Source organism: Onychomys torridus, chromosome 4 (assembly GCF_903995425.1).
Source record: "Onychomys torridus chromosome 4, mOncTor1.1, whole genome shotgun sequence".
Classification (NCBI taxonomy): domain Eukaryota; kingdom Metazoa; phylum Chordata; class Mammalia; order Rodentia; family Cricetidae; genus Onychomys; species Onychomys torridus.
The window spans coordinates 105,307,122-105,334,342 of record NC_050446.1 but is presented as its reverse complement, the minus strand read 5'-3'; the positions used below and the strand labels follow the sequence as shown (position 1 = coordinate 105,334,342).

The 27,221-nt window shown below is 40.3% G+C and overlaps 1 protein-coding gene across 2 annotated transcripts in view; it reads right to left on the bottom strand.

Moving 5' to 3' along the window:
• Atrn (attractin) overlaps positions 1-27,221 on the bottom strand; it is a 127,955-nt gene that overhangs the window by 80,522 nt on the left and 20,212 nt on the right. For both annotated transcript variants that reach the window (XM_036183778.1, XM_036183777.1), the window contains exons 2-6: positions 24,110-24,193; positions 22,057-22,170; positions 18,354-18,482; positions 17,119-17,324; positions 15,756-15,924 (exon numbers count right to left, since the gene is read on the bottom strand). In XM_036183778.1, coding sequence (XP_036039671.1) covers positions 15,756-15,924; positions 17,119-17,324; positions 18,354-18,482; positions 22,057-22,170; positions 24,110-24,193 — 702 coding nt within the window. The remainder of the gene's footprint in view (positions 1-15,755; positions 15,925-17,118; positions 17,325-18,353; positions 18,483-22,056; positions 22,171-24,109; positions 24,194-27,221) is intronic.

The following is a 27,221-nucleotide window of genomic DNA, read 5'->3' as shown; positions in this document are numbered from 1 at the left end:
AAGATGATAGAGGTCCTTAAAGAGGAAATGAAAAGCTCCCTTAAAGAAATCGAGGGAAAGACAAAAAATTGGGGGGGGGGGGGGTCAATAAATCCCTTCAAGAAAGCCAAGAAAAAAACAATCAAACAGGTGAAGGAAATAATTCAAGACTTGAAAATTGAAATAGAAGCAATAACACACACACACACACACACACACACACACACACACACACACACAAACTGAGGGAAATGGAAATCTGGCTTAGCAAACAGTAACTACAAATGCAAGCATCACCAACAGAATACAAGCGATGGAAGACAGAATCTCAGGCACTGAAGATACGATAGAGGAAATAGATTCATCGGTCAAATAAAATGTTAAATCCAAAAAATTCCTAACACAAAGCATACAGGAAATCTGGGACACCATGAAAAGACCAAACCTAAGAGTGATACAAGTAGAAGAAGAAGAACCCCAGCTCAAAAGCACAGAAAATATATTCAACAAAATCATAGAAACAAAGAATCAATGAAACAAAGAGTTAGTTCTTCGAGAAAAATCAACAAGATAGATAAACCCTTATCCAAACTAACTAAAAGGCAGAGAGAGACTATCCAAATTAATAAAATCAGAAACCAAAACAGGGACCTAACGACAGACACTGAGACAATCCAGACAATCATTAGGTCACACTTCAAAACCCTATACTCCACAAAATTGGAAAAATCTAGAAGAAATGGACAATTTTCTGGATAGGTAACAAATACCAAAACTAAATCAAGACCAGATAAACAATTTAAATAGGCCTATAACCCCATAAGGAAATAGAAGCAGTCATTGAAAGTCTCCAAACAAACAAGCAAACAAACAAAAATCCCAGGGCCAGATTGTTTCCGTGCATTCTACCAGAATTTCAAAGAGCTACTACCAATACCCCTCAAACTGTTCTACACAACAGAAACAGAAGGAACACTGCCAAATTCTTTTTAATAGGCTACAGTCACCCTGATACCCAAACCACACAAAGACTCAACATAGACAGAGAATTACAGACCAATTTCCATCATGAACATTGATGAAAAAATACTCAATAAAAATACTGGCAAACCAAATCCAAGAACACATCAAAAAGATCATCCACCATGACCAAGTAGGCTTCATCCCAGAGATGCAGGGATGGTTCAACATATGAAAATCTATCAATGTAATCCATCATATAAACAAACTGAAAGAAAAAAACACACAGGATCATCTCATTGGATGCTGAAAAAGCCTTTGACAAAGTCCAGCACCATGATAAAGGTCTTGGGGAGATCAGGAATACAGGAACATACCTAAACATAATAAAAACAATATACAGCAAGCCAACAGCCAGCATCAAATTAAATGGAGAGAAACTCAAAGCAATTCCACTAAAATCAGGCACCAGACAAGGCTGTCCACTCTCCCCATATTTATTCAATATAGTACTCGAAGTTCTAGCTAGAGCAATAAGACAACAAAAGGAGATCAGGGGGATATAAACTGGAAAGGAAGAAGTCAAACTTTCGCTATTTGCAGATGATATAATAATATACATAAGTGACCCCAAAAATTCTACCAGAGAATCCCTACAGCTGATAAACATCTTCAGTAATGTGGCTGGATACAAGACTAACTCAAAAAAATCAGTAGCCCTCCTATATACAAATGATAAACAGGCTGAGAAGTCAGGGAAACATCACCCTTTACAACAGCCACAAATAACATAAAATATCTTGTGGTAACTCTAACCAAACAAGTGAAAGACCTGTATGACAAGAACTTTAAGTCTTTGAAGAAAGAAACTGGAGAAGATATCAGAAGATGGAAAGATCTCCCATGCTCATGGATTGGTAGGATTAACAAAGTAAAAGTGGCCATCCTGCTGGACGGTGGTGGCGCATGTCTTTAATCCCAGCACTCGGGAGGCAGAGCCAGTGGATTCTGTGAGTTTGAGGCCAGCCTGATCTACAGAGTGAGATCCAGGATAGGCACCAAAGCTACACAGAGAAACCCTGTCTCAAAAAAAAAAAAAAAAAAAAAAAAGGTCATCCTACCAAAAGCAATCTACAGATTGAATGCAATATCCATCAAAATTCTAACATAATTCTTCACAGACCTCGAAAGAACAATACTCAGCTTCATCTGGAAAAACAAAAAAACCCAGGATAGCTGAAACAATCTGGTACAATAAAGGAACTTACGGAGGTTATCACCATCCCTGATTTCAGGCTCTACTACAGAGTGATAGTAATAAAAACCACATGGTATTGAAATAAAAACAGACAGGTGGATCAATGGGATCAAATTGAAAACCTTGATGTAAATCCACACACCTATGAACACCTAATTTTTGACAAAGAAGCCAAAATTATACAATGGAAAAAAAGAAAGCATCTTCAACAAACAGTGCTAGCACAACTGGATGTCAGCATATAGAAGAATGCAAATAGATCCACATCTATCACCCTGCACAAAACTCAAGTCAAAGTGGACCAAAGACCATAAAATCCAGTTACACTCAACCTGACAGAGAAAGTGGGAAGTAGCTGTGAATGCATTGGCACAGTAGACCACTTCCTGAATAGAACACCAGTAGCACAGACACTGAGATTGACAATTAATAAATGGGACCTCATGAAACTGAAAAGTGCCTTTAATCCCAGCACTCAGGAGGCAGAGCCAGGAGGATCTCTGTGAGTTCAAAGCTAGCCTGGTCTACAAAGCGAGATCCAGGACAGACAGCAAAACTACACAGAGAAACCCTGCCTAGAAAAAAAAGAAAAAGAAAAGAAAGAAAGAAAGAAAGAAACTGAAAAGCTTCTGTAGGGCAAAGAACATTGTCAATAAGACAAAACAGCAGCCTACAGAATGGGAAAAGATCTTTACCAACCACACATCTGACAGAGGGCTAATCTCCAAAATATATAAAGACCTTAAGAAATTAGACACCAGGGCTGGAGAGATGGCTCAGAGGTTAAGAGCACTGTCTGCTCTTCCAGAGGTCCTGAGTTCAATTACCAACACCCACATGGTGGCTCACAACCATCAGTAATGAGATCTAGTGCCCTCTTCTGTGTACATAATAAATAAATTTTTAAAAATTGTTAAAAAAATTAGACACCAAAATACCAAATAATCCAATTTAAAAATGAGGTACTGATCTAAACAGAGAATTCTCAACAGAAGAATCTCAAATGGTCAACATACACTTATAGAATTGTTCAACATCCTTAGTCATCAAGGAAATGCAAATTAAAATGACTCTGAGATACCATCTTGTACCTGTCAGAATGGCTAGGATCAAAAACACTGATGACAGTCTATGTTGGAGAGGATATGGAGTAAGGGAACACTCCTTCACTGCTGGTGGGAGTGCAAACTTGTACAGCCACTGTGGAAATCAGTATGGCAGTTTCTCAGAAAATTGGGAATCAATCTACCTCAAGATCCAGCTATACCAATAATGGGCATATATCCAAATGATGCTCAATCATACCATGAGGACACTTGCTCAACTATGTTCATAGTAGCATTATTTGTTATAGCCAGAACCTGTAAACAATCTAGATGGCCCTCAACCAAAGAATGGATTAAGAAAATGTGGTACATTTACACAATGGAGTACTACTCAGATGTAAAAAACAATGACACTATGAAATTTGCAGGCAATGGATGGAACTAGAAGAAAAAAATCATCCTGAGTAAAGTAACCCAGACCCAGAAAGACAAACATCATATGTGTGACAGCTGTGTAGCTTGGTCTATTTGTGGGACTCTTAGCAGTGTGATCATGGCCTGACCCTAACACTTGAGCTGGCTTTTAGGAACCTATTCCTCACACTGGGTTGCCTCGCCCAGCCTTAATAAAAAAGGAGGAGCTTAGACCTACCTCAACTTGATGTACCATGCTTTGTTGATACCTAGGGGAGGCCTGACCCTTTCTGAATAGAAACAGAGGAGGGATGGATAGTGTGGAAGTGGGCAGAAAGGAATGGGAGGAGAAGAGGGAGAGGAAACTGAGGTTAGGATGTAAAATAAGTGAAAACGTTTAATTTAAACGTTTATTTTAAAAAAAGAGAGGAGGTAAGATTGTTTCAATCCATTAATTTAATAGATACAAAAAATGTCTTGAGATATGAAACCTCTTTGCAAACTGAATCTAACTTTTGTAAATACAGACATGAGAAGTGCATTGAAAAGCACTGTAACACTTTTGTAGAATTCTTACTGGTTGTATTATTGAGAACTATAGATTTGAAACCACATGCCTACACCTTGAGAGGGAAGAAAGATACATAGGAAATACAGAAGTTTCCAAATGGGCCCCACCATGGCATGGAGGTTCTTAATCTGTATCTTTTTTTTTTTTTTAAAGATTTATTTATTTATTATATATACAGTGTGTTCTGTCTACACATATCCCTGCAGGCCAGAAGAGGGCACCAGATCTCACTACAGATGGTTGGGAGCCACCGTGTGGTTGCTGGGAATTGAACTCAGGACCTCTGGAAGAACAAGCAGTGCTCTTAACCTCTGAGCCATCTCTCCTGCCCCTTAATCTGTATCTTAACACATTTTGTTCCTACTCTGTCAGCATGCCAGCTGACAGCCTGTCAAACACTTAAGTGCTGGCATGTCCCCAGCATCTAAGTAAGGTGAAACCCCAAAAGATGCTTGGAAAATAGGCTACCTTTTTTTTTTCACAGCACAAATGAAGCAAATTTAAGAACAGTATGAATGAAACACAGTGTAAGAAATTCTAAGGACCAAATAAATTGTTCTTCAGAATATTAAACAATTGGTTCTTAGATCTGGACAAAGGACATATGTGGGGATCCCTGCAAGTGTCAGGGAAGCTGGCAGGGAAATGAACCTCCAGAGACAAGAAGGAAAACTCAGTTCAGCATGACCTAGCAGGGCTGGTTCAAACTTCTGGAATCTGACACCAAAAATGTATGTTTTACATTTTTAAATACAGTAAAACTTTGGGGGAAATCTCCTTGTGACAATTATCACAAGATAGCTTAAAGCACAACTATATGGAAACTCCCTTACAAGGTGCATGTCTTTTGCAAAGCACCTGTGACCTCTTCTACAAGAATGGGTCTCTTCCAATGACTGAGAAACCACGCTCGGATAAGGGTCTAGGGAGCAAGGGTTTGTAAGAAGTCAAATAGCAAACTCTTTTGCAAAGTACATGGGACTTCCTTCAGGACTGAGAAACAATGCTCAGGAGTATGGGGGATTCCAGGAGGGCTGGCTCTGTGGAACAGAAAATCACCAGGTTATTGAACAGCATCCACTCCAGCCTTCCGGGTAATCAGGTGTCAATGTCTTCCATTGAAGAAAAAGCCCATGTGTTTAACAGTTCTGTTTTCTCTGGTGCTAGCTGTAAGGCTGTGGACCCGTGTCCTTCTACACACATATGCACAGGAGTGCAGAAATCAGAAACAGGTCTTTTCCATAGTTCAGCCATCCCCCTCACAAGCCTCTCCCTCACTGGCAACCCAGTGACCACCTGTGGAGTCTAAGATCTGAAGTCAGGGAAGCAGAGTCTCAGGAAGGCAGGAGACTAAAGAAAATGTGAGGAGCCACAAAGAGATGTGACATACTTTATTCACTCTGGGGAAAAGGCCACTTGCCTTTGGTCTCAAAGGCATATTTATATGAAATTCACACAAAAGTAGCATTTAGCCAGAAGCAGCTATCTAACAGATTTTATCACTGTGTACTCTGAATTCTTAAACATTCAATGTCAGTCACCTTTAGCTGACTCGTGGTTCCTCAGATGTCTAGAGTTTGCTGTCTTTGGACCACTCCAGATATCCACACTGGCATCATGTGACCTACGCCTTCAATGTCCTTTCATTCCCCTCACCATCAGACTACAGGGCACATGTTCCACCCTCCTACAATGTCCAGGCAACCCACTAACAGGATTTGACCACTACCAAATCTAAGCAAAGGTTCTTCAGAAAGAGAATATACCACACCCATCAGAGAGCACGGGACCATCCAGAGCTCCCGCACAATGATGTGGCCTTTATCCCAAAAGTTCAAGAACTTGATCAAATTAGGTCTACTCACTGAGAAATGCTGCAAAACTTTCCTGAAACACCTTTTGCTTTCCACCCACTTATTAATTGTGGTTCTTTTCCTCAGGGTCAGTAATTTTACGTGTGTGACACCTCCTATCTTTCATGTATTTTTGCTTTTCTCTAATCTTTCAGCCATTTTCTCTGAGTTAACTGGAATTATCTCAATCACCAATCATTTAGGTTCTAGGTTTTGCTCGATATTATTTATTCCTGTTTCTTTCGGTCTGAAAACCTCCCACTTCATCTCAAACTCTTTCAGCTTTATGCAGAATTTAAATTCAAGTTGTCTACAAAAGATGTGGTGGGAAAGGTCTCCACAAAGCTTCACATGGTGGCTGGTGCTATTCACTGGGGTTGTCCTTACTTCTCTGAAGTTGGGTAAAATGCAGGGGCCTGGATGAAGATGTACAGTCTTTTAGAACACAACCCCAGACATCCTTTTCTCGGGTGTAAATGTCCTATCTGCAGTGCACTGTCCCACCACAGGAGCAAAAGCTGCGGCTTCAGGGGAGTCAACCACCTGCTCCATTTCTCTACTTCTCACTTGATCCTTCTTAGCAACTATTTCTCCTCCTACAATTCAAATAGCTTTAAAAAATATCCAACCAGTTTGCTTTGTTCTAGATTTGGGACTTGTATTAGTTACTTTTCTCACCATTGCGACCTAATACATAAAAAAAAATAACTAAGGCAGAAAGGTTCCTTTTGGCTCATAATTCAGAGGACTTTGAACTATGCAGTTCATCACAGCCAAGAAGGCATGGCAATGGGAGCAAAGTGGTCTACGGGGCCAACTTGGGAGCAGAGAAAGGAGAATGCCAATACTCAAGCCAGCATACCCCACCCCATCCCTCTCTCTTCCTTTCCATTTAGTCAGACCTCAGACTGTCCTGGGTAGTTTTTGTCAATCTGGGAAAAAGAAACTTCATCTGAGGGACAGCCTCAATCAGACTGAGCTACAGGCATATCTGTGAGGCATGTTCTTGATGGCTAATTGATACGGGAGGGCCCAGCCTACAATGGGCAGTAAGCCCATCCCTAGGAAGGTGGGCTAAGCATGAGCGGAAGAGCAAGCAAGCTAGTGAGCAAGCTGGTGAGCAAGCTGGTCTGCTCCTGCTTAAGTGTCTGACTTGGCATCCCTCAGTGATGGACAGTTACCTAGAAGTGTAAGATAAAACAAACTTTTTCCTCCCCAAGCTAGTTTTGATCAGTGTTTTATCACAGCAACAGAAAACAAACTAGAATAAAAATAAAACAAACAAACAAACAAAAAAAGACTACCTCTTTTTTTACCCAGAGAAAGAAGGAAATTCAATTATAAAGTTTTCAGTGGTAATTTATTTTATGTTATGTTATGTTGTGTTGTGATGTGATGTATCTTATATTTTTCATTTTATTTTATTTATTTCTATTCTATTTTATTTTATATTTTTGAGACAAAAAGTCTCACCATGTAGCCCAGGCTGGCCTTGAACTCACAGAGATCCACCTGCTTCTGTCCCATGGGTATTGAGATACAGGGATTAAAGGTGTGCACCACCATGTGCACAGCTCAACTAGAATATTTCTTTTCTTTTTTGGTGGGAGGGATTAAGATGGGGCTTCTTTGTGTAACCCTGACTATCCTGGAACTAGCTCTGTAGTCTAGGCTGGCCTCAAACTCATAGCAATCTGCCTGCCTCTGCTGGGATTAAGGGTGTCCACCACCACCACCTGGCTCAACTGGGGTCTTTTTTTTTTTTGGAGCTGAGGATCAAACCCAGGGCCTTGTGCTTGCTAGGCAAGTGCTCCACCATTGAGCTAAATCCCCAACCTCTCAACTAGAATCTTAATGCAGGAAGCCAAGACAATTTATTTTGTAAGAGGATCACTAGGTGACTTAAAACAGAAACTGCAAACATGGTATGTACTCACTCATAGGAGGATACTAGATGTAAAACAAAGATTACTAGACTGCTACACAACTCCAGGGAGGCTACCTAGAAAATGGGACCCTAGGAAAGACACAGGGATCACCCAATGACAAAGAAATGGATAAGATCTACATGAACAACATGGACGACAGTGGGAGTAATGAAGGGCAAGGATTGAGGGAAAGAAAGCTTAGGGGAGCAGGAGATCCCAGCTGGATCAAGAACAGAAAGGGAGAACAAGGAATAACAGACCATGATAAATGAAGACCACATGAAAACAGGAAGAAGCAAAATGCTAGAGAGGTCCCCAGAAATCCACAATGATATATCCTCTGTAGACTACTGGCAATGGTCTAGAGAAAGCCTGAACTGACCTAGTCTGGTGATCAGATGGCCAAACACCCTAACGGTCGTGCTGGAACTCTCATCCAATAACTGATGGAAGTGGATACAGAGATCCTCAGCCAGGCCCCAGGTGGAGCTCTAGGACTCCAATTGTGGAGAAAGAGGAGGGATTGTAAGAGTGTGAATTGTTGAGACCAAGATTGGAAAAAGCACAGGGACAAATAGCCAAACTAATGGAAACACATGAATTATGAACCAAAAGCTGTGGAGCCCCAACTGGATCAGGCCCTCTGGATAAGTGAGACAACTGAATAGTTTGAACTGTTTGGGAGCCACCCAGGCAGTGGGACCCAGACCTGTCCTTAGTTCATAAACTGGCTGTTTGGAACCTGGGGCTTATGTGGGGACACTTTGCTCAGCCTAGAAGGAGGGGTCTGGACTTGCCTGTACTGAATCTACCAGGTTGAGCTGAATCCCCAGGGGAGTCTTGGCCCTGGAGGAGATGGGAATGGAGGGGAGGGGAGGGGGGAAGGTGGGGGTGGGGGCGGGAGGGGGGAGGACAGGGGAACCCATGGCTGATGTGTAAAATTAAAACACAAATATAATAATTTTTTTTTAATTAAAAAAAACCAGAAACTGCTTTTTATTGTGTTTTATATTTTTGAGACAGGGTCTTACTCTGTAGTAAGGCTGGTCTGGAACTCAGAAAGTTTCAAAAACTTGTGATAACCTTCCCACATTAGTCTCTCAATTGCTAGGATTACATGCATGAACTACCACTTCCAGCTTAGGAACTGCCTTTTAATATAACTTAAAATTGTGGCTTAGTAGGGTTGTGGGAGAAAGAATATAAAGGTAACTCCTAAAATGTGCTTGATGAGAACGAGTAAAAATCACTATAAAATTTATAACTGAAATTCTAATATACAACTTTTGCTTTTAGATTTCCAGACAGAATTTCATGTAGCCCAGGCTGACCTCAAATTTGTTGTATAGCTAAGGATGACCTTGAACTCCTGATCCTCTTTTCTCTACCTCCAGAGTGCTAAGATGATAGCATATGCCACCATGTCCCATTTAAGAGGTGCTGGGGATTGAACCCAGGGCTTCCTACATGCTACAGGCACTCTACCAGCTGAGATATATTTTGAGACAGGATCTTCCTATCCAAAATATTACTTTAAAAAAAGAACCACTATATTCACTGAAATTCCATGAAAATAAATAAAGTGAGAATTATGACTATACCAATATTTGTATGAAATATATAAAGCCCTAAAACTCATGTTTTGATTGAGTACATATAGAAAAGATGTTCCAATCTTTTAATAAAAAAAAAAAGGCTTACAGGCAAAATGTGCCATTAATACATACATCTAGAATACGTGTGAAGTAAATGGAAAATTCACTTGCTCCCCAGTGGCTGTAAGTATCTACCTGAGCACCCTCTGTGAACTACATCCTAAGCTGACAGAGTAAATCAGTCCAAACAATGGGCATGTGCAATAATGGGCAAACCCATGATTTAAGATAAGCAGCAGTACTTGAAAGTCATTTAGAACTGTGAAAAACACCAACAGGGAGAACCTGTCTGAACCAGATGGTCAGGAAAGATCTCTTGATGAGACAATTAGAGTGAGCTGTAAAGAATGAGAGAAACCAGTCCTCAGGCACAGTAACAGAACATCTAGACAGAAGGAACATGGATGCAAAAACCTTGGAGTCAGGATGCACACGGTACTTCCTGGGCAAAGAAGGAAAACTGTTAGGGCAGCACACAGGACAAAGGCAAAAGAGAGACAAATAGAATGTGGGATGGCAAACAGTGGTTAATGGGGACTCGGGGACGTTATATTTAACAGGATGGTATTAATAGGGGACTTTTTCTGCGTGCGTGTGTGTGTGTGTGTGTGTGTGTGTGTGTGTGTGTGTGTGTGTGGTGTGTTTTGTTTTTTGCTATATAGCGCAGGCTGGATCCTAACTCAATATCCTCCTCACTGGACTTCCAGAATGCTGGAGCATAGGCATACACAACCTGTAAGCCCCTCGAGGTTCTTGAGTGGCCAGGCCCTGCTCCTGAGTACCTCTAACAGCCAGGCTCCACCCTACAGAGGAAAAAGCCCAAACTCAGGACCTCAAGACCCACCAATCCCTGAGCTTGAAATGCTAACAATCCCTGGGCTCGCCCCAAGCTCAGGACTTGAAATCCTACTAACCCCATCCTGGAAATCTCTACCCTGGAAAGCTCCATCTCCCAAGAAATGCTATATAAACCCTGTTTTCTGCTCAGTTCTCCGAAACTTCTGTTCCAAGCAGAGGCAGCTACCCTCCTAGGTTTTTCTCCCTCAATAAATCTGCATGTGACTTTGTGTCAATCCTTGGCTCCCAACCGCCAGGATACTGTTCCCTTCAGAGCTGTAACATTTCCAATAGAGAAGCCTTTTCCCTCAGAGCTGTAACACACAACCAAGCATGGCTAACAATGGCTTTTAAGAATACAGTATATGATGGGATTTGCAATTTTTAAATATAATCCCATTCACCTTTACAAATGGATTAAAAGCAACAGAAACATAAATCTGACAGAATTCTACTGCTAGAGACTAAGTAGAAACCAACAGCAGGCTAGACCTAAAAATAAATAAATATAGCATGTATCTGTTGACAGTTGGTGAAAATTGATATGAAGTTATGATTGAAGGCTATAAAGGAAGGGAAGTATCAAAATGATTCCTAGGTTTCTTGCTTCAAGAGAGAAACATGTGGGCTAGCAAGATGGATCACAGTTAAGAGCCATTGCTGATCTTTCAGAGGACCTGGATTCAGTGTCCAACACCCACATAACAGGCTTATGGCTCTCTGGAACTCCAGTTTCAGGTGCTCCAATGCCCTCTTCTGCCATTGCTTGCATGTGGTGTACACACACACACACACACACACACACACACACACACACACAGGCAAGACACTCATGAACAAATAAATCTTTTTTTAAAAGAAAGAAAAAAAGAAAGGGGAATGAGGAACTGAGACACGGCTCAGTTAGTAATAAAGTGCTTGTCACAAAAGTTTGGATTGTGCTTATAACACTGGAGGCAGAGACAGGAAGATCCCCAGGATTTGCTGAATGAATCAGTAAGCACTACATTTAGTGAGAAATCTGCCTCAAAAAATCCAGTGGAGAGCAATTAAGGAAGACACTCAACAAAGACTTCTGGCTTCCATATGAGAACACATGAATACACACACACACACACACACACACACACACACACACACACATACACACACAGGGAAGGAAAATGATGACAGGGCAAGAGAAAAATCACACCAATGACACATATGGCTCTTACAAATATCTAGTGTCATCAACAAAAAGAAAAATCATTTCACAAGTTTAATGTTACCTCTTCTTTTGATGGAAGCAGCACTAGTGGTGAGAGCAGTCAGGTTTTTATTTGTATGTTTGTTTATTTTTGAGACAGGATCTCTATATGTACCTATGCCGGCCTCAAAGTCACCATCTTCCTGCCTCTGCAATCTGAGTTCTGGGACCAATGACAAGAACATGCCACCACCCTCAGCTCTAGATTTAGGGCAGATTTTAAAGATCGTGCCAATAAGACCTGATGATATACTACAACATCAGATACTTGAGTACCCATGACACTCCCCACCTCTGTTTCCTAGTGTTCACATCTATGTATAATACCCTCCCTTGAGTACAAACAGAATCAATGACCAGTAGAAGCAAAGATGATAGGGTATCATTTCTGTGATTCATACTGTTAGACAGACTCAGTCAAGCCTCTTCTTGTGGCTTCATGACATAAAAAGCCAAGCTAAGGCTGGGCATTCATAAGAAAGACTAAGCCTCTGTGTGTATGATTTATTTGAGAGCTGCGTGGTGGGTCCCCAAGGAGCAAAGAGCCACAAGAGTAAAGAGTAAAAGCAACCAACAACACAAAGAGGCTGATTTGGTGCTGGCAAAATGAAGTGTCCTCAAGTTGTAATTGTTTTTCTTTAACCTTCATTTTCATGTTATGTATACAGTTTTACTGCATATGTCTGTGTACCACATCCATGCAGTGCCCACAGAGGCCACAAGAGGGTGCCAGATACTCTAGAACTGAAGTCTCAAGTGGCTGTTAGCAGGATTAAGTGCTCTTAACAGCTCAACCATCTTTCCAGGCCCTCAAGTTAATATTGTTATTATTATTATTATTACATTTATTTATCGGGGCAAGGGCATGTACTTGACAAGGCACAAAGATGAAGGTCAGAAGACAACCTTCAGGAGTCCGTTCTTTCTTCCATCCATGTGGGTCCCAGTTCATCAGGCCTGTGGGTCAAGTGCCTTAATCTGGCCTCTGATAGTCTGTATGTTCTCTATTTTTTTTGGTGAGGCTTTCTATTCTTTCATTTGTTTTCTATATGTGCAGCTACTCACACTGTCATTTTTAAGACAGCTGCTTCTAAATTCCTTGTCAGATAATTCTAATGTGAGTCACCGCAAAGTCACTGTGTCTTTAAATGCTTTTCTCTCATTCAAATTGAGACTGTACTGGCTGAGACTGCAGACTGTACTGTACATCATGCTGTGAGACTCTGTACCTTCTGTTATGGCAGGCCTTCTCTGACACCACTCCACTGGGATGGAGGAAGTCAGTGGAGGGTAGAGGTCCAAAGTCCCCACACAGTCTCTTCTGGCACTGTATGGTGGAAGCTTTATTTCTCCATGGTGGAACTGAAAGTCTTGTCTTCCTCTTTGGTGTCTCTGGTACTACCCTAATAGCTGGGGTATCACTATATCCTGGCACAGATGGACATCCAGGCTCTCCATTTAGACTTTACTGGCACAGGTGAGGCCAGGGCTAGATTTTTGTGGCATTATTACTATTAAAATTTTGTCCTTCTACATCCTTGGACTAAAAAGACAGCATAAGCTTTTCTGGAAGACCTTGCTTTAAATTTTTTTTATTCTTTTGAGATGCTAGATATATAACCCCAGGCCTTGTATGTGCAAGGCAAGAGCCCTACCTACCACTGGGCTATATCCCAAGTTGTTTCTTTAGGGATTTTGCCCCCTTGTAGCTATCACTATTTCCAAATTGCCAATGTCCTCCACAGTAAGTTTAAGATACACAGGTAAAAAGAAAAGCCTTAAGACTGACTGCCATGTCGTTCATTGTGCTCAGAAGTACATAGCCATTATTATTATTATTATTATTATTATTATTATTATTATTATTATTATTTTCTACTGCTTAGTTTCTCTTGTTGGTTTTACATACAGTGTTCAAGATTTGTAACTAGGCCGGGCGGTGGTGGCGCACGCCTTTAATCCCAGCACTCAGGAGGCAATGGCAGCCGGATCTCTGTGAGTTCGAAGCGAGCCTGGGCTACAGAGTGAGTTCCAAGAAAGGCACAAAGCTACACAGAGTTTTTTTGTCTCAAAAAACAAAAACAAAAAAAATTGTAACTATAGTTATCATTTAAAAAAATGTCTAAGGCCAGAAAGATGGCTCAGAGGAAAAAAGCACTTTGCTGCCAAGTCTGATGACCTGGGTGTGACCCTGAGAGAGTCTGAGCTACAGGGTGGAGGCAGAGAATGGCACCTCAAGTCATTTTCTGACCGCCACACAAGTGCTATGGAACTTGAGGTGTCACACACAACACACAAAACTAATACATACGTGTGAAAAAAGGTATTTAAATTCTTTCTGTATGACTTAAAAGATTCCTATTTCAATATTCCTTTTCCAAAGCTGTATCTATTGTGTTTATAGATGTGTCTCCTTCCATATTTGTCTTCAATTCTGAAATTATTTTTAGAGTTATTAACTTTGGTCATTTCATTTCTGAGTTTGTCTAGTAAACTGTTTTTTCATGTCGTACATCTTTCTTATCATTTAACTTGTTTTGGAATGTTAAAGTTTTCATCAATTTTATTTCAAGGTTTTATTTTATTTTAAGGTTTTATTTCACTGTCATAAATTACTTTGTGTGTTTTAATGACTATATCTGGGGAGGTTCAAAACCTGTATGTGGTGCTTTGATTGAAAATGGCCCCAGATTCATGAATTTGAACACTTAGTCCTTTATTGATTGAAATGTTTTAGGAGGGATTAGGAGGTGTGGCCTTGGAGGAGTTGTCTCACTGGGAATGGGCTTTGAGGGGTATTTTTTTTTGGGGGGGGGGTTCCAGACAGGGTTTCTCTGTGTTGTTTTGGTGCCTGTCCTGGATTCTCGCTCTGTACACCAGGCTGGCCTCGAACTTACAGAGATCCACCTGCCTCTGCCTCCTGAGTGCTGGGATTAAAGCATGCATCACCACAGCCTGGTGGGCACTAATAGAAAATACATAGAAAGATTTCCAGGCTATAAAATCTGCATGGGGCAAGATTTATAAATCTCTTCTTGAAGTCTATTCTCCACAGCTAACTCTAATATGATAATGTATATTGTACCTTCAAATAAGCACAAACAGACTCCAATCTCTGGAAATTATTAGACATAGGCAGCTTATACTCATAAACTGTAAATTGAAACTATCTGACATATTAAAATATTAAGTAACCTCCATTTATATAATCCACCATATACCTAAAGCAAAATATCAGAAAAAGTATCTTTAAAAGACAAATTACTCTTATTATGACATGAATTCTTCAGAGCTCTCAATTTTAAAACATCAACTGTGGTTTTTGAATGAAAATGGCCCCATAGGCTCAGGAGTGGCACTATTGAGAAGTGTGGCCTTGCTGGAGTAGATGTGGCCTTGATGGAGGAAGTGTGAGCCTGGGGGTGGTCTTGGAGGTCTCAGATGCTCAAGCCAGTCCTGGTGTGGCAGTCTCTTCCTACTGCCTGTGGATCCAGCTGTAGAATTCTTAGCTACCTCTCCAGCACCATGTCTGCCTGCATGCAGTCATGCTTCCAGCCATGATGATAATGGACTAGACCTCTGAAACTATAAGCCAGCTCCAATTTTAAATGTTTTTTAATGTTTTCCTTTTTAAGATTTTACATACAATATAAAAGTTTAGAAGACTACTAGTAGAGTTTAAACAGAGATTTTCCTTAGTAATTACTCATAATTTCTTGTCTTGTTTTATTATTTTTATGGCATAGTTTTCAGAGAGGAAACTAAGCTTCTTGCGAAAGTGCTTAAAGCATTTATGGAGCTGGTGAGACGGCTCAGAGGGTCAAGCGTTACACGTCTGCCAACCTGCCCTAAGCACCCCAAACTCATGGAAAGATGAAGGAGAAAATCAGCTCCAAAGTTGTCTTTTGGTTGCCACTTGCACACCATGACACACCACTTTCACCACCACCACCATCATATATACACAGTAATAATAAATAAAAAAGTGTAAATTATAAAGTCACTTACGCTAAAACCATGCTGTAATCTGAGTGGTTGAACATATATCCGCCAACAACCCACATTATATTCCCATTGACCACAGCTTTATGAGAGGCTCTAGGGAGCTTTAAATCAGAATAGTCTTCTCGAATCCAGAAAGACTGGTTAGCTGGCACAGGAATTGAACATCCAGGACCTAATTAAAACAAACAAAAGGGGAGAAAAAAAAAAGGTTTCACAAAAGGCAGCCTGAAAGTTTATAGTATTCCAAGTTCTAATCTATTGCAAAGAGCGTTTAAAGAATAGCTTTTAAGTATCACTCATCTTTAACTTATGGGGCTTTAAAATTTTTACATGTCCAGCCTGGGCTACCAAGTGAGTTCCTGGAAAAGCGCAAAGCTACACAGAGAAACCCTGTCTCGAAAAACCAAAAAAAAAAAAAAAAAATGTAATTAAAAAATTTTTTTTTTGCATGTATGTCTATGTACCACTTGCCTGACAGGTGTCCACTGAGGCAAGAAAAAAGCACTGGATCCCTGGGAACTAGAGTTACAGATGTTGTGAGCTGCTATGTGGGTGCTGGGAATCAAACCTGGGTCTTCTAGAAGAGCAGCCAGTGCTCTTAACCAATAAGCCATCTCTTCAGCACCTAACTGGTGTTTTTTTGTTTGTTTGCTTGTTTGGGTTTTTTGATTTTCTGTTTTTTTCAAGACAGGGTTTCTCTGTGTAACAGTCCCAGCTGTCCTGGAACTTACTCTGTAGACCAGGCTGGCCTCGAACTCACAGAGATCTGCCTGCCTCTGCCTCCTGAGTGCTGGGATTAAAGGCGTGTGCCACCACTACCTGGCAGGTGTTTTCAATTTACTCAAGATGCTGACCAAAAAACGATTACTCCCTAATAAAATTTAATATCACATACTCTCTGATGACTTAGCAATATTCAGGTTAAAACTCTTAGTAAAAATCTTGCTTAAGCAGCTCTTAGGGGAAAGAGCAGGTCAAGGGGTTATCAATTCAAGTGGAGAAGACTTTATGGTTAAAATATAATGACAGAGCCAAATCTATCTTCTAGTAAACTCAGGAGCTAAATTGATGAAAGAGACTAGCTCTTGCCTACCTCTCAGCCTGGTTCTCTGCCCCTCTAACATGAGACCATGTTCCCTAATTTTCATGAATGAGTTGCAAAGGACATGTCAAACCTTTCCATAATTCTAAGGATATCAACAACAACCACATGAGTGTAAAATTTAAAGAATCTGGATAAGAGAGATGCATGCTTACGTGCCATCTGATACATGATTAACATTAAATATACAGCTGCTAAAATATAGTTCACTAAACTACAACTTTCTGTTACTGGAAGGAAGGACAGTGAAAAGGCAGCTCCTACCCTGCCAGTTGGGGGAGCAGGAGCACCCTCTGACGTCACTTGCATTACAGATGCCTCGGTGAGGAAAGCCACAGTTGTCTGTACAATGAGGAATGTCACACGACTGCCCTTTCCAGTTGTCAGAGCACTGACACTCAACAGTACTGCTGCTGTTACTGCTCTTACACTCTCCTCGGCCTGAGCAATTATTCGGACACACATCAAAACTACAAAGATAGAAGAAAACTAAGTCAATAAGAGCAACACTTCAATTGTAATCAGAACCTCCTCCTACACAATTTAAGGGTCTGACTGTCCTCAGTTCATTTACAAGTATAACTACACAACTTACCATTTAGCCCGTGTGTGCTCACTGAGCTCTGTGTAGCAAGAGCCCATGGTTCAAGTAATGAAATCAAATCAATTCTGCTGGATTTGCATATGAAGGCGGTAAGAATAAATAACTCATAAAGTTAGAGAAATTACAAAACAAAAAAGATTTGTGCATAATCACTCAGACTTGGCTCTAGGCTGTGAACCAGGATCCTTCTCTTCCTGGTAGCTCATTAGTAATGAGTTCTACAAAAGTGCCAAGTTCATGCTGGGAAATGGAGGAAGGAAAGGGATCCAATAAACTGCCAATATATTCATGGTACACAGTTCTCTGTAAAGTCTCTGAGAATTAATAGAATTTAAGATTAGTGTCCAGTGATATACTTAAAGATCTTTAGTAACTTTAATCCAACTCATTTCAGATGGACTTCATGAGTTTAACCATGTCTCATAACATGACTTAAGATAAAAGTATTGATGCACTTTGAGATGACACAATTCAGATTTTTAAAGGACTTCATTAGTGCTCTAACAGTTTAAAAATAAAGATTTCTCCTACTACTGATTATTACTGAGACACTACTAGTCTTTGTTAAATTCATGTAGCAAAACCCCTTACATTTTCTTCCAGCAGTAGGAAGAATGCCCCTCTCTTCCAGGAGATTGCTCAGAGACAAGATCTAGAAACTATGGTCCCAACCACTGGGGCTGACATTTGTTTAACCTTTTAGCTCCTGTTTCCTCAATTATACAACGAGAAGAAAAACAGTGTCTACCTCTCACTGAATACTTAAAGGAATTTTAAATAAGAAAGTCTGTATGAATAATTAGCAAGGTGCCTGACTTGCTGTAAGCCCGCCAATATAGTAGCATGATTAAAAGCCTTTGAGTACTATTATAAGTATTAAATCTAAAACTCTTACTTGTAAGTGATATTAAATCCAGTCAGATTATAAGCAGCATCACTGAAAAAATGCAGCAGTGCATATCCTGAGGTGACAGTGACCTCCGGGGCTGTCTCATTGCCATCTCTTTCAGGAACGATGAGGCCACTGAAATGCAAACACAGACCAGACTACAGCAGTTTCCACAGAATTCATCTCTGAGTTTTCAGTCAGAGTCCAGTCAGCTGCGGATCTGCTGAGGACCTGCCCCGAGTCTGCTACGCTTCCTTTATCTGCTGTTGCTGGCTGCCTGCTCCTGCTGCTCCTGCTACTCCTGCTGCTCCAGAGTCGAATGTACCTCTTTAGCTGGCCTCAAACTCACAGACCCACCTGCCTCTACCTCAAGTGCCGGGATTACAGATGTGCACTACCATGCCCAGCTCCTAAAATGATTTGAAATGACTTTGGTTTTTTGTTGTTGTTGAAATAAAACTTTTTATGATACTCTCAAGTCTCTGCAATCACATAAATAACAAATTATGAATTGATAATTGCAAAATATGTACTGTTGAAAGAGAAAATATTTTATATATTTTATGTTTATTTAGTAATATGTATCATGTTATGTCTTAATAAGAATAATTTATAAATAAATGTTTTATATAAAATACAAATAAAAAAGTGGACTGAATCTATCATCCTTATACTATTAGCTTTCAGATGCATTTTCTTTGCTCAATTGGTAACATATATTTTATGTTCCACCTTATAAATAATACACAACAAGCATTTCTGTCTCTGAAGGCACCAAAAGCTCTCCCTAGAATCTCAATAAGAGCCCAATAATATTCAAAGTCTTGGTTAGCAGTAAATTCATGTGAAGTAAAGAATTACCAAATAAGTGACTACCATTTTTAAGATATTTGGCCCATAATACTATACCACTTGCTTTCCAAAAGATATATGCTAACTTGAAGGCTGGGAATGGTGGCACACGCCTTTAATCCCAGTATTCAGGAGGCAGACACAGAAATCTCTGTGTGTTTGAGACTGGCATAGTCTACATAGTGAGTTCCATGGAAATATGTATATGTGTATGATAACTTAAAGTCTCAATACAGAATAAAAGTGTCCACACCCACCTCACATTACCAAAAGCAAGGAAGATATTGGTCTTGCTAGTTGAATAAATGATGCACTCCCAAGGTTAATCAATTTTCATGTTTCCTTGCTCCTACCGTTTTTTGCCCCAGTGTCAATTCACTACAACCACTGCCACCAACTACATTCAGTCAATATCAAAGGCCATATAATTAGCGCCACACATACAACTCTATCCAATGAATAAACAACTTATCCCCTATTACTCTCCCTTTCACTCACTCAATCCCTAGTCCCTCACTTTTCTGAAGGTTACACCAGGTAAATTCCTACTTCAGAGCTATAACCATCTTAAAAGCTCATTGACTGACCTAGTAATTCTCTTTGTGAAAGAAATACTTCCTCATATACACAGAAAAACAACGAATCTTACTACGGCACTATTCAGATGACAACAGGTTAAAAGTCACCTAATTGCTCATTCCTTGGAGTGGATTAAATGAGTCACTACAAATCTGTGGGTCTGCAGGACTCACAAGGAGTTTGTGAGGACAAACAGGTAGGGCAGGGAAGCCCCCGGCAAACTGGCCATTGCCCCCGTCTGTCTATGGAACTTGGGCGAATGCACATAAAGTGACCAGAAGATCATGAACAGGGGATGAAAATGAGAAGAGGAGGGCTTTTTCATTTAATTTGTATGTGAACACGTGTGTGTGTGTGTGTGTGTGTGTGTGTGTGTGTGTGCGTGTGCGCGCGCATGGTATCCGTCCCTGTGGGAGTGGGGTACATAGGTGAGTGTGCATGTAGAGGCCAGAAGTCACTATCACATGTCTGCAATCACTTCCTCTTTTCCTTTTGGAGACAGAGTGTCACTATGTGGTACTGGCTGCCCTGCCTCTTGAGTGCTGGAATTACATGCATGTGCACGACATGGCCCACCTCATTTTCTGATGTAGGATCTTACTGAGCTCACTGATTGGCTAGACTGGCTAGCCAGCAAGCCCCAGGAGTTCTCTTGTCTCTGCTTCCTCAACACTGCAATCAACAGGCTCACAAACCACACCTGGCTTTTATGTGAGCACTGGGATCTAAATCCAGATCTTCATGTTTGTGTGATAAGCAATATAACAACCAAGCCACCTCTCCAGTCCTCGTTAAAATTTATCTGAAGATAAAATATAGGAACATTAAGATTCTGACAGTACACAAGGTCTTACAGAACACAGACAGGTGTTCTACTGTGTATCAATTAATGAACACTAAGTGCTTGGGCTGGAGAGAAGGCTCAGTGGTTAGGAGTGCTTGAAGATTACCTAGGTTCAGTTCCCAGCATCTACCGCCTGTAACTCCAGTTCTAGGGAATTTGCCCTCTTCTTGGCCTCTGCAGGCACCAGGCAAGAATGTAGTGCACTTATATGCATACATGCAGACAAAACATTTGTAAATTAAAATAAAAACAATCTTTTAAAAAAATACTAAATACTTAACACACTTGAGGCATTGTTCTAAGTACCAGGAATTCAACAAGTGAACAAAACAATGTCTTTGCCCTCATGGAATTCAGAGAAACAAGCCTATTACAGAGTACCACACAAAGGTGCATATAGTCACAATACTACTCAGAGGTAACTCAACAAGGCAACAGCAGAGGAGATGAACAGACAATGCTACTTCAGAAAGAGAGAGGGGGCTGGAAAGAGGTGAGACACTATTAGCCATTTTGGTGGTTTAAATAAGAAATGTCACCAGTGTCAGGTGGTGCTGTTAGAAACATTTAGGGGGTGAGGCCCATCACGTGGGGCATGACATGCTTTCAGAGTAAAAAGCATCACATCTTCCAGTGAGCACTCTGCTCTGTGCTTATGATAGAGTGTGTGAGCTCTCAGCACTCTGCTCCAGGGGCCCTGCTTGCTGCTTGCTGCCATGCCTCCCTGCCAGAAAGGACTTTTCTCTGGAACTACAGCTCAAATAAACTCGTCTATAAGTCACCTTGGCCATGGTGTTTTATCACAGCAATAGGAAGCAAACCAATAGAGCCTTTCCTTGTGCTTTCACTGGTTCCATGAACAGAAGGTGAGTGTTCTTTATTCAGAAGTGTTAGACCATACATGTTTCAGTTTTCATGTTTAGAGTGTATACACAGAATAAAATATCTTCAGGATATTTCTATGCCTAAACAGAAAATTTTACATTTCATATGCCTCATACATATAGCCTAAAAGTAATTTATGTAGTATCTTTAATAATTTTACTTAAGAAATAAGATCTCATGGTGTGATATCTTCCATTTGTGGCATCATGTAAACACTCAAAAAGTTATGGATATGGGGAGTTTCAGAATTTTAGATTGAGATACTCTATTTGCAGCAGACTCTCCTGAAATAATGAAGGACTGTGTATTTATAAGGTTGGTGGGATGGCTCAGTGGATAAAGCAGTTGTCTTATAAAGCCTGATGAACTGCTTTTGATTCCTGGAACCTACATAAAAAGAGAGGCTAGATTAAGAGGCTATCCTGAACATTATCCTAAACTCACATATACGCACACACACAAAGGGAGAAGATGATAAAAGTCAATCCAGTATGGAATCAATCCTGGAGACATATTTAAATTCAGACATCAGATAATGGCTGAGCTTACCTAAAGGCAGCAATCAGAGGTGCATAAATTGAATCCCCATCATAAACATATAAATGGTCCCAGCTACATTCTGTAGCAAAATGATTGAAACGAAGTCTCATTATTCTATTTGGCCTAGAAAAATAATTAAGTAATTTATAATAATCATAGCATTAAATACTAAAGACAGACTTTTAAAGAATTTATAAGGAGAAAATATACAATGTAAATATATATAAATATAAACAGCATTCCTGTATTTGTTGGAGATCTATTTATAATACATCACTTTATAACACACATTTTCTAAATTTATCTGTCTCTGCCTTTTCATGGCACAGTACTAGAACGCCCTATCTTAAGGAGACTATTAACTATCGACTCTGGCTTAGACTGCATCTAGAGAAAACTACGACGTCCTGCCGACAGTCACAGGAGTGGTGACTGGTCCCAGCCCTGGTCCTCTCTTCACTTCCACGACACTCCGAGAGTCCCAGCCACCGTACCAGCAATGCTCTCCCTCCTTCCCACATTCCCGCTCTCCACAACTGCCAACTTTCCGTGATTACCTCAAACCCTCCGGCCCACCTTTGTATTTAACTATGCTCAGCATCTAGACAAAAATCCCTGAAACTTTCCAAAATAGATAAACCTATCAATTTTTCTCTCCAATATTTAATTCTCCCCTCTCATCTGGAACTGTCTCATATTTAAAGTTGCTTATATTGCATATTTAAAAATAAAATAACAAAAAAAGATCTGTTGTGGCTAGATTATCGAGATTTGTAAAATCTTAAGCAATGCTATGTTTAAATTTTCTTTAAATATAAGGAATTTTTTTAATAAAAATGATATTTAGGACCAGGATGTAGCTCAGCTGGCAGAATGCTTTCCTGGAATGCATACAGTTCTAGGTTTGATGCCAGTACCACATAAGAAACAGGGTGTTGTGATACATGCCTATAATCCCAGCACTCCAAAGTCAGAGGACATCGCAAGTGCAAGGCCAACCTGGTCTACACAGTAAGAGCCAGGCCAGGCAGTGCTTACCAGTGTGAGCCCGCCCGTCTCACTGAAAACAAAACAAGGCATGTCTGCTAATATGTAGTAGGCTATAACTGTTGCTTTTAAATGAATTTAGAAAAGCACTATTTGGTTTGAGTATCTAAAATGGTAAGAAGTTCAGAGACACAACAAATAAACAAGTTACTTGGAATCTTCAAAGTTTTGTCCAGAGACTACAACCTGCTTTGGCAACGCTGCCTTAAATGACAGGTACAAAGCGGAAGAAAGGAGAGGAGACAGGCAGCTGCAAGGACAAGAGGGCCAGGGGGTAAGCAACAGCAGTCATTCTATTGCTGATTTATCATTTTGTCCATACTAAAAAGCAATACTCAGAAAAAAATGATACATTAACATTACTGTATAAAGATTTAGACAAACCACTAAAAAGATTTTAACTGATTTTAAGTTATTAGAATTAAAATATGTAAACTTCTGGTGTATATATAATTCATTTGTAACATTCAGTCAACTTAGAACTCTAAAAAAAAATATAAATTAAGGGGTCATTTAATAGTAAAGCACTTGCTTAGTGCAGTCTTAGGTTCAATCCCTGGTACCCAGAAAAGGAGTTTTTCTTTTAATTTTTTATTTTATTATTTGTGTGTATGTGCATGCACATATACCAGTGTGGAGGTCAGAGGACAACTTTCAGGAGTCAGTCTTCAACTGTGGGATCCAGGGATTAAACTCCTATCACCAGGTTTGCTCAGCAAGCACTTGACCTACTGAGCCATCTCCTTGGCCCCTAAAAAGTAAATTTTAAAAAGCAAAGCCACTTGCCAAATGGAAAGCTATTAACAAAAGCTATTCTGGAAGCAATGCACGGTGGTCCTACAAACCCAGCACTTGGAGACTGAGGCAGCAGAATCTAAATTCAAGGTCAGCCTGAGTTACACAGTAACTTGAGGCCTTGTCTCAAGGAACAACAGTAACACACACTTCAGAACTTTATGCTACGATGAGCTTTTATCATAAATAAATTAAAATAAAATCAGCCATTATTACTTACTGTCCTTCAATGAGCCATGTGCACTTCGTTTTATATTTATAATTCCCAGGTCCATCTGTTACAAATCCAGAAGATCCAGTTAGTCTGTAATTTAAATAAAGGAAAAATGTCAGTCAAAATTTCATACAGTATTATCTTTCTTGGTTATAAATACAAAATAACTTAAGTAGATTGATACAATGTGTATACTACATCTAGGAGAAAATGACTGAACAGTTGCATTCAAACTGGATGAAATAAGTATCTGCCACACATATAAAAGGATACAAACATTCAAACCAATAGAAGTAAACACTAACTGAATACCTAAATCATATTAGTTATGAAAGGGAACTTATACTTCATACCATAAAAATGGTCACAAAATCCAGGAGTGGTCAGTGGCTCAACCCTGCAATCTGGAAACTTAGAAGGCTATGGCAAGAGGACCACTAGCCTGAACTACCTAGACAGTTCCAGGCCAGCCTACACTACATATAGGTTGAGACTATGTCTCAAAACCCAAATAAATAATTTAAAAGCCATTAAGACTTTAAGTTTTTAAACTCTTGGTTGAAAAGCTACAACTACATAACCACAGGTCCAAGATTACAGTACAGCTAAAACAACAACACAGAAGATGGCAGTCTATGGAAGAGCACAACACACCGAAGACCCCTCGAGCCCCACTGCTTCTGAAGCAACTGGCCACCTAACACCTTGCCATAGCAGTATGCACCAGAACCTATATTTCCACCTTCATACTTTTAGAACTTGCAACTTGCTCATGTCAGGCATATCTAGTATCTCATTAATGTTTTGACTCCACTAATTGTAATGCCTGTAATGGGTGTCTTCTCCTGTTTTTATCACTTACATTTTCTCCTTTGTAAATTCATGAAAATTCTGCTCAAAGAGCTAGAGCAGTGGTTAAGAACACTGATTGCTCTTCTAGAGGACCTGGTCCATTCTTAGCACCCACATAGCAGCTCACAATCTGTAACTCCTGTTCCAGAAGAGTCTGACATCCTCTTCTGACTTCCACAGGCACCAGACACATACATGGTACAAACATATACATGCAAGCAAAACATCCATATACATAAAACAAAATGAAATGAAATCCTATTGTATCCAAAGCCCAATTTCCTAGCTTTTTCCCCCAGGTTAAGGTCTAGCAGCTCTTTTACAGAATAAATACCTTCCCGTGTGTCTGTTTCCTACAAAATATGTATTCTCGGTTTGCTTTTTTCTGTTTTGTGTCAAGTATCTTTGGCTACATAGAAAATGAAATGCGATAAATGTGCTACTTCTTTCCTCACTTCCTGCTCCTCTTGCACCAGCTGTCAGGTTCTCTCAAATGCATACTCTCATTTGATGTGCCCCCTACTTTGGAAGTCAGCTGCCAACATTGCAGCTACCCTTCTTCAGACACAGAATGTTTGTTAGCAGGCCAGCCACAGTCTTCCATTTACTTACATCAACATCTAAGAGATCTATCCAAGATCCAGTCTCCCTTGTTTGGGGGAATTTGTTTTTGAGAAAAGGTATTGTGTGGTCCAGGTTGGCCTCAAACTTGCTAAGTGGCAGAGAGTAGCCTTGAACTCTAGCTTCTCCCCACCTAATGCTGAGATTACAGGTCTGTGGCACCCTGCCTAACAGCCTCTCCATTTCTTAACCTCATGACTGGCCATCTTCTCCTTTGCCTACTTTAACCCCACCCCCACTCCCGATTCCTATGGTCCCTACTATTGTTACTACCAGGACTACCAACAAAATTTAAATTCTAAGTTTCCTGCCCTGAACACTGTCTCTATCTCCCACAGTCTAGTTCCTCCTCTCCACAGGTAAGTCCTCCTCCTATAGAGACTACCAATCTACTGAACCACCACTTCTTCACAATCAACATCCACACATTTCTAGCCCACTAGTTAAGATCTCATCGATAGACCATGATAAAAACCTGATCTCCCATTCCCTCAACTTTCCTTTCTCTTCTACTGCACTTGTATGATACAGATATCTATGTACCCTGTCAACATCTACTACACCCCAAAAATGTTAGTCTAGACAACCTTGTTTCCTTGTGTTCTTTGCCAATGAATTTTTTGGGGAGGTTTTAGCTTTTCAAGACAGGGTTTCTCTGTGTTATCCTGGTTCTCCTGGAACTAGCTCTGTAGACCAGACTGGCCTCAAACTCAAGAGATCCGCCTGCCTCTGCCTCCCAAATGCTGGGATCAAAGGCATGAGCTGCCACTATCATCTGGCTCCTTGCCAATAATTAACTAGAAATACACACTCACTTAAGGTTAAGTTTTAATACACCTAGGAAAAAAATCTAAAAAGTAATGGTTGAACTAAGATATGAAATCCAAAAATGCACACCCCAAAACAGGTAAGCAATCTCCTAATTATCCGTGACCTGATGTTATATAACCTTCTTCTGTCATCCCCAACACTTGGCTTCGACCTGAAAATTCAAAATGATTCCTCAGTCTCCTACTCTACCCAGCACAAAGAAGAAAACATAAAGTACAACCTCTCCTATGTCTAAAATGAAAAATCTACTTACATCCATTAGCCAAAAGTTACAAGCATAAATCTACATGTAGAGGAAGGCAGAGAAATTTAGCCACTTATCCAAGATATGATAACAGATGTCTCCAAACCCAGGATTCTCTTTCCTAGAAAAGTTGACAATGGCTATAAAGGAGAATTACTAATCTTTGTTGTAGCATGTAATCCAAAGCTAAGATGTGAGACAAGTCTACTAGATGACATGTAGGCAATGTTTTCTCGTTCTTAAGAAAGACAGGAAGACACACTAACTAAATTCCCTGCTCAAGGAAGAACTTGCTGCCAGCTACAGCAGTGAACACAGCCATTAACTTGTCTTTCAGGGACTGCACTACCACAGGTCATGCCTTTCCCAGGACAACCCACATTTTTGAAGGTTTAAAGGTCCAAGCATTTCAATCCAACATGGGACACCTCTGATAGGCAATCCTTGTTTAAGATGGTCCCTGGCCAGTGCGCCTCTGGTACCCATCTATCTTTGCAGCCCTCTCTGCACTGGTTCCAGCTGTGGCCACACAACAAGCACTTTGCTAACTGAGCCGTCTCCCGAGCCACC